Source organism: Crocodylus porosus, unplaced genomic scaffold, assembly GCF_001723895.1.
Source record: "Crocodylus porosus isolate Cpor-Errol unplaced genomic scaffold, CroPor_comp1, whole genome shotgun sequence".
Taxonomy (NCBI): domain Eukaryota; kingdom Metazoa; phylum Chordata; order Crocodylia; family Crocodylidae; genus Crocodylus; species Crocodylus porosus.
In genome coordinates, this window is record NW_017728906.1 from 47,129,574 (window position 1) to 47,137,854 (window position 8,281).

At 38.4% G+C, this 8,281-nt stretch overlaps 2 protein-coding genes across 12 annotated transcripts in view; one reads left to right on the plus strand and one right to left on the minus strand.

Moving 5' to 3' along the window:
• CASK (calcium/calmodulin dependent serine protein kinase) overlaps positions 1-8,281 on the plus strand; it is a 387,068-nt gene that overhangs the window by 195,547 nt on the left and 183,240 nt on the right. The window lies entirely within an intron of this gene.
• GPR82 (G protein-coupled receptor 82) overlaps positions 6,043-8,281 on the minus strand; it is a 4,228-nt gene continuing 1,989 nt past the window's right edge. Inside the window, exon 2 of the mRNA XM_019529085.1 lies at positions 6,043-7,295. Coding sequence (XP_019384630.1) covers positions 6,223-7,260 — 1,038 coding nt within the window. The 5' untranslated portion in view covers positions 7,261-7,295 and the 3' untranslated portion in view covers positions 6,043-6,222. The remainder of the gene's footprint in view (positions 7,296-8,281) is intronic.

An 8,281-nucleotide genomic window follows, 5' to 3' on the forward strand; every position in this document is an offset into this window, starting at 1 on the left:
AAAAAAAAACAAAAAACACAGCATCATTTAGAAAGATCTGTTATTATACACATCTTTTAACTATTCATCTTAAAGCTAACTTATATCAAATTGACTTCTTTCTAGGTAAAATACAGTGGAGTGGAGAAAAAAGAGCATGGTTGTTTGGGAAGTGTGAAAAGGAGTATTCACTTCTCTCATGAACATTTCAAAAGTATTGGAGATGCCTTACATAATAACACACACACACACACACAGCCCTTCAACTGACAGAGCAGTTACTTCAGAGCTCGCTAAGATTTTAATGCCTAAATGCAGCAGTTTTAGCTGAGAGAGAGTATAGGGGAGCTAAGCAAAGGTTTGAAGGGAATAGATATTAGAGTTTTTGGTATTATATGGAGATCCTAACACACAAAGGAGTGGTCTGACTTCAGGCTGAGGGATTCTAGTTACTTTTCAGAATCTTGCTGGTGCAAATGAGACGTTGCTGAATTGATGGCACTGTTTCAAAGCAGACAGGTGGGCTCTGTACTGACCTGCTTTTTGAAGGGCTCCACACAGATGTTGTTGGCCAAAGCAGCACTTCAGAAGCGACCCTTGGAAAATAGAGGAATGTATTTTGAAGCGCTTCATTTTTTAAGCCATTCCTTAAATGTGGTCCTCTGGCATTCCACAGTGCCCTGTGGGTGGGGGAGGAAAGCAGGGTGGAGAGCCATTGAAAACTCTTGTGCAGTTGGTTGTCTGTCTGAACCTTTGGAGGCTGAGAAGCATGCAGGCTGTAGAGCAGTTCTGCTGCATGCCTTTACGGGCATTTTGAAGCATTTGGGGGTAATGTGGGAGGTGCACATCTGTGTGGTGCTGAAGCACCCACTCTGGGATTTGGAGCATTTCAAATGCACATCCATCCATAAGCAAGCAGGCACTATAGAGCTTTTTATAATAGCGGAGGAAGGGGAGCATTCTTTTCTGTTCCTCTAAGACATATTTTTGTTTTCCCTCCCTAGAAGGAAAATTTCTCAATATAATGCAGCAAGCTTTTGGTGTTGGGAACTCTTAGGCATGTCATAGATCAATCTAAAGCTAATTGTCATGGCAAAACATGATGATGATAGATCATCACCTCAGCCCCTTGTGGAATATCTGCAGTTTTCTTATTTAGGCTGTAGCTTCTGGTTCCTTTTTGTTTGTTTACATAGGATACTGTTGTGATATGGAAAGACGCATTTAGAGCTTCATGCTTCATAGGAATTTGGAAAACTCAAGTGTCAGTTTACAATTCCAGTAGATTTTTTTTCTTGTTGAATCACATTTCTTGTATGATCTATCTTTCAATACAGGTACTTCAGTCTAGCAGACATTATGTGACCCATAACTCTCATCTCTTGCAAGTCTGAATGGAAAGTTTGTTTAGAATTGTGGGATGTGCCCATTAGCCGGGCACCCTTGCTAATATGCTAAGCAATGGAATAGCTAACCAACAAAGAATCCATTAGCATCAATAGAGTATAGGTTATATCCAAGATCTATTGTTCAGAGATACTGTTTCATAGTGTATACAGACTCGGGAAAACACCAGTGTGTCATTTCATAGTCCATTCATATTTTCAGCCAGCTAGATGAAAAAGTTTTATATTCTGGAGTGCAGTTCCACAGGAAGAAGTGAGGTCTGTAAACATAATTATGACATGTCTGTGACTCTGACTATATCCTTTAAAAATCAGTCGTTCATCAAACAAGCCAAATTGATGTTTTTTGAAGTCAGTGGAAAAAAAGACAGCTGGATAGACAGACGGCTGTGCACAGCTGTTTTGTATATAATCTCTTTAACCATTTTCTCACTCCTCAAACAACTGAACTTTCTATGTAGGTCAGAATGTTAGTTTTTAAGTATTTAGACAAACTTTTAAAATAGAAAAATTATAAAGCATTAAAAATCAGGTTCAATAAAATCTTTGATTTTTCCATTCTATCCAGCCTTTGAAAATATCAAAGCCAGTGTTTTTATTGAATCCAACCCAAGGTGTTATAATAAATCAATCAGAATATATGGTTGACTTAACAGTTCTAATCCTTAAAGGCACTATTGGATGTAATTTATACTTTAAAACAAAAAAAAGTGGATAAATTATTTTCAAGAAACTACTGTGGAAGTACAGTAGCTATAGGCTCACAAGAAGACCTCTGCCTTTGATTTCAAATATTGTAGGAAAGAAAGAACAGAAATAAATGGAACATTCTCTTTGAAATGCATAAAGCCTCTTTAAAGGTAAATACTGTGTATTCATAAGACACAGGAGATATTAATTTTATTTTACTAATCAAGAAGATAGAAAGTCAATAATTGGCAAGTTTTAAATAGCATTATGGTACTTTGCAAAAATTGCAGAGGATAATGAGAAAGTCCAGAATAATCAAATAAATTGGGTGACTGGCTAACACTTGCAGTTAAAATTCAGCTTAGGCAGATGCAGTGTAAGAGTCACTGGAATAAATCATTTAAACTACTTGTATATACCGAGTTCTAAATTAACTGCTACAGGATAGAGTTTTTGGTATCGCTTTATATAGTGACACCAAAAGAAAGCAACCTAAATAACTGATGTCCATTTTACATGAGAAGATGGTAGTAAGTAAGCATCCATAAAAATAAAATGAGGTGTGTGGTTTTGGGTAAATAAAGTATATAATAATATAATATAGGACTGTGTTCTAGCTGCCAATGCTGTTACAACTCTATACTTTTTTAGGCTTGCAGTTAGCGACATGCTGCATTACAATATTCAATAAAGCCTGGGGTAAGCTTGAAAATTTTACCGGTAATTACTGATTAGGAGTGTGATGGAGAGTTCTTTGTTAACTCGCAGTCTAGTACAATCCCAACGGTGGCTGCCAACTTATAAAGTTTTTCATTTTCCGTTATAGAAACAGCTATACTGTATGAAGTGCCTATGTACTAATATAAGTGCATCCATAGTGAGAAGATGGGAGGAATATAGTACAACTTTAAGAATACTGGCATACTGTATTTACTTTAATCTAAGATGAGATTTTTTTTTTCCTTATTCAGCATGAGAAGAAGCCCTTCATCTTAGCTTTGAGTACAGCCAGAGGGGATGGGGGTACAGCAATTGCAGCTCTGGCCCTGAGTCTATGGTCAGAATTGGAGCCGCAGTCACTGCCCACCCTCTATCCCCCCACCACCATTTGCCCTCCACAGCCTCCGTTCCCACCTGACCTTTGCTCCCTACAACCGCTTACCTTCCTCTTATAGCTCTGGCTTCTGCTGGGATCCTGCTCTAGCTGAGCGCAGGGAACACAGAGCACGTGGTGCTTGCAGTCCCAGCCCACTCATGAAGCAGCAGCTTTGGCCCCGTCTTCTAGGCTGGGGCTGAATCTGCCGCTGCCAAAACAGCTGCTGTATAGCTGGGCTGGGTTAAGAGGCAGCATGTGTTACCTTCACTCAGCCAGAGTGGGGCCCCAACAGGAGCTGGATCTGCAAGGGGAAGGTAAGTAGTGGTCAGTGGGCAGGCAGCTGGGCTGAGAGAGGTAGCACAGAGCAAGTGACAGAGTGGAAGAGGTGCCTAGGGATGCGGGTACTGCAGTGGGGGGCAGGCATCTGGGGGCACAGAAATGGGGGGTGGACAGGGGTGCAAGTGGGGAGGAGTAGGTGGCAGAGAGTATTGGCACTTCTGAAGCAGGCAAATGTCGTACATACATGGGGGTGGCAGCCAGTGGAGTAAGTGGTTCAAGGGACAGGCAACAAAGGGTAGGGGTCAGGCTACTTGACACCTCTGCCACGTACCCCACCACCACCTGCTTCCTAGCTGCTGCTTGCCCCATTACAGTGGTAGGAGAGGGAATAAATTTAAGATGACTCTCCAAATATTAGATTCTTTCTAAGCATGGAAAATTATAACAAACTTATAAATTTTCCATGTCCGGAAGCTAATTATGGGGGATCATCTTGGATTCAGGTAAATAAAGTAGATGAAGCTGTGCACATTTCTTATGTAGATGTGGTCTACAAGTTATGTAGCATTGTGTGCTTGGTAAGATCCTGGGTGCTACCTTTTAAGAGGTGCAGGAAAAAATGTGCAGCCCAGAGGGACTTTGAGACTATTGTGGTTATACTGGCCCCTCTAGACATTCAGGTAAAGGTGTGATAGGATCAGATGCGCAATCCATGCAGTCACACCTCCTGCCATGCCACACACGCATGACAGAAGCCTGATGGTGAGATCCAGCATCAGATCCTATTACACAAAGGGAATTCTATTCCCTTACTGCATCTGAAGCTTTAGAAGTCTCTGTATATCATTCAGCCCTCTTACCATGCATAAATTGTCCAGATTAGGGCTGAGAATAAAACCCCTCGTCTCCTTCAGTTGTTCTGATGTCTGAATTGCATTTATTGACTGCTCTCCATCTCATTAAATTAGACTTAAAACAGGAAATTCTAATACAGGAAGTGCCAGGCACTCAGAACAGGTAGACACGTCATGCACCATTAAGAACATATTTCCTGCAACCACCATCTTTTGCCTGTTAGTCTTCCATCTGGAGGAACTGCCCTCCTGCCTATTCATTGTTTCTTATGCCTTCAAGACCTTCCTGTGCAAGAGGTGTGCAAAAAGTGATAACCAATAAGATCATGAAGTAGCCTGTTTGATAGTGACCACTCTTGAATGTGCATAGTATTTTGTATAGACTGTTTTCTGAGGTTCTGTGTATCTGATTTAAGAATTAACTGGAAATATAGTGTGAGGGGGAGAAGGATAAGTTTTGGGCTGAAATAAATTGTCTTCTGGTAACATGTGGGACATAAGAGTATCCCTTTGTCACTGAAGTCAACCATTATCTCTTAAGTGGAGACTTTCACTTCATTTTCTATCAGCTCAGATCATTTTCTCTTGCTTATTTCTTTATCCACGGAGCTGAAGTAATTTTACTACCCTGTTCCCAACACGGGCTTTTGTTTGAGAGGTCAGATTAATTTGTCCATCCATGAAGCTTAAATACCACTTGAGGAATTTAGGAGTTGTTGCTGTTGGCAAAAGTATCAGCATTGATGGCCTGTATTGCCTGGAGAGTTCAACTGGATTTTTATTTGTTTGTTTGCATTTTAACCAATAAATTTTATTCTGAATAGAGTGATTTCCCCCCCCTTCCCCTTCCAAAAAATAACTTTTCTGGAAAAAGTCTTCCAAGGAACCAGAACTGTTTACAGAGTAAATTTGGTGAATCATTTCAACCAAGAATTAGGAAGGGAAAGATTTTGAAAATGTCCCACTTTTTCTTTATAACCATTCAACATGAAATATTTAATTTTGTAAACAGTATAATATTTTTGTCAACATTTTCAAAATGAGCTTTTGTTTTCATATGGGAATTTTTATCTAGAAATTGACCTTAATTTTATAGAAATGGGGGGGGGGGAACTAAATAATCTGAAAGATTAATTTTAAAAAAATGTTTCTCATGACCTGAAATATTGGGGTAACCAAAAGTTTGCGAGTTTTAATTAAGAAACCTCATAATATTTTCCACATTTTTCAGACACTTTATTGAAAAAAAAATATTATGTGCCCAGCTCCAGTTAATGTACAGTTTTAACAGGCTCCAATAGGGTGTGCTCATTGATGATATTTTAAACTTATTAAATTCAGGTTTCCTCCTGGGTATAGTATTCCAGAATACATAGTTTGGATACCATATCTGTTGGTTACTAGCTTTGAGCTTTTTAAAAAACAAAAAAAACCCACATTGGTTGTAAACAATGGGCTTACAACTATAAATTGTCTACAGGGTTATTCAATGTAATATGTAATATCATGAAGTATATGTGACATCCCAAGGATACTGTGTAGTCACCTTGAGCTTAATCCAGACACCAGAGTCTATGTGTATTCATGGTATAGGGAGGTTATTAAAACCTTTACCATTTGTGCTGTTATGGATAAAATAATGATTTCATTAATGGGCTGTGAATACTGTGTGTGATCATTATGTTTCATCAGAGTTGCATACTGATTTATGGCTGTCCAACACAAACTTGTAATGCTGACATGTATAACCAGAGTTCCAAAATCACTTGCTATTTTACATATTCCAGATTTATACTTCCACTGATATCCTCTTGCAAAATAGGCAGTCAGAAAAGGCATAATACTGCACATAAGTAAATTTGTAGTGATGAAATATATCAAGTAGATGTGTTCTTTTTGGAGATGCATACTTATTCTTTCACATTGGAGTGGTATCTTCAAGGTAATTATCACCTGAATGTCTCTGAAGTTGTGGGCTAGTTTTTCTAAAGAGATTATAGAGAGTTGTCTTAAATGTTTTATCTAACAGAAGGCTTACCATAGGATCTAAACTACTTTTTGCAACAGCAAGACAAGTAAGGAAATTTTTTGTTTCTATTAATGAGTTCAACCTCTGGCAGTCTTCTGAACTATGCAGTAGATAGAAAACTGGCCTAAAAATATGGTATGGAAGAAAACAGACAGCTAATATAATCTGGATGATCAAAATGTTTCTTTTAACTGTCCTGTGAATTAGATGCTTCTTTTCAATGCAAGTATTTTTTTGTATCTTACTCAGATGATTGACAAGGGAATAGTATAATAACAGCACTGCTATAAATAATAAAAAAAAACATGTGGTAGCAATGAGAACTATAGTCTTTGTAGTACCTTCTCCATATTCCACAATCATGTTATAGCATACATCTTCTTGATCTGTTCCTGAGTGGGAAATATACGCTATAACTGGTATAGTTACACATAATGCAGTAAACCATATGCTGATGCACAAGTACTTGGCAAATTTTGGCTGACGAAACTTTTTCAGTGTTTGCCAATAAAAGGTGTTTTCATTAATGGGCTGTGAATACTGTGTGTGGTCATTATGTTTCATCAGAGTTGCATACTGATTTATGGCTGTCCAACATAAACTTGTAATGCTGACATACATGCTGACATGTATAACCAGAGTTCCAAAATCACTTGCTATTATACATATTCCAGATTTATACTTCCACTGATATCCTCTTGCAAAATAGGCAGCCAGAAAAGGCATAATACTGCACATAAGTAAATTTGCAGTGATGAGATTTATCAAGTAGATGTGCTGTGTTCTTTTTGGAGATGCATACCTCGAAAACACCCATGAAGAGAAAATGTTTGCAAAGCTGCCTGTAGTAAATAGGAAAGAGTAGATGATTGGCAGAGCTACTGAAGAAGCAGATGATGGTTGAAGATGACATGTTGAGTTGTTCATTAATGCCAGCTTTTCTTGAATAAATGCCCACTGAGCTGAAACAAAATTGCAGAAATTATTTCCCTATAATCTATATTTAATGTGTTTCTTATTTACTGCAGTTAGAATGTTCTTAATGATTCCTTCTCTTCTTTTGAATACTTATTAACTCTCTGTAAGCCTCCTTGAAATTATCATCTCAACTTGCACATTTTGTTATGGTTTCTTTTAAACTTGGCAACTTTGGTATCCAGATCAAGTAGTACTAGCAAACTAATGAAAAACTAATAGTCCAAAATTTTAGGTGCATGGATCCTGAGTTTGGTAACATAGATCACGAAAACTCAGGAAACCTGGATTTTGATCCAGATTTTGACAGAAATTTCTGTGATCTTGATCTAGCACAGTGATTCTCAGCCAGGGTTTTATGGGACTCTGGGGTGCCTTTAGATCCTTTCAGGGATGTCATAGGATGCCACATACTGTTAACACTGTTCGGTGTGCAAACAGAATTCAGAAGAAAGACCCAGGGATCTGTCCTGACCTCTTGTGATGTTTTCTGAGTTCTTTACAAAAAATGAATTGCTCTATTATATTCTGTAGTCAAAAAAGGAGTGAAAACTAAGAGCTGGTATTTTCTCAGGGCTGCCTCAAGTCTATCATAGGGTATGCGATGTTTAAGAAGTTTGAGCCACTGGTCTAGCACCTCAATATTCTCAGTAAGAAAGTGCTTCCAGGGCATCTTGATATTGTCTAATCAAAAATACTAAAGTGATCACATAATTGCACTTATTTTCACACAAGTACCATATTTATCTGAATCCAAGACAACTCTGCATTTCATACAAGCTCCCAATAATGAAATTCTGTACATGGAAAATGTATAAATCTTACAATTTTCAAAGTATAGAATCTAATTTTGGGAGCATTATCTCAAATTTGTTTCCCCCCCTACTACTGCTGCCCCAGGCTGGAGCAGGACTGGAGCCATAACCAGAGTAAGTGTCGGGGGAAGCAGGGGCTGGAGGGGCAGGCACTGACC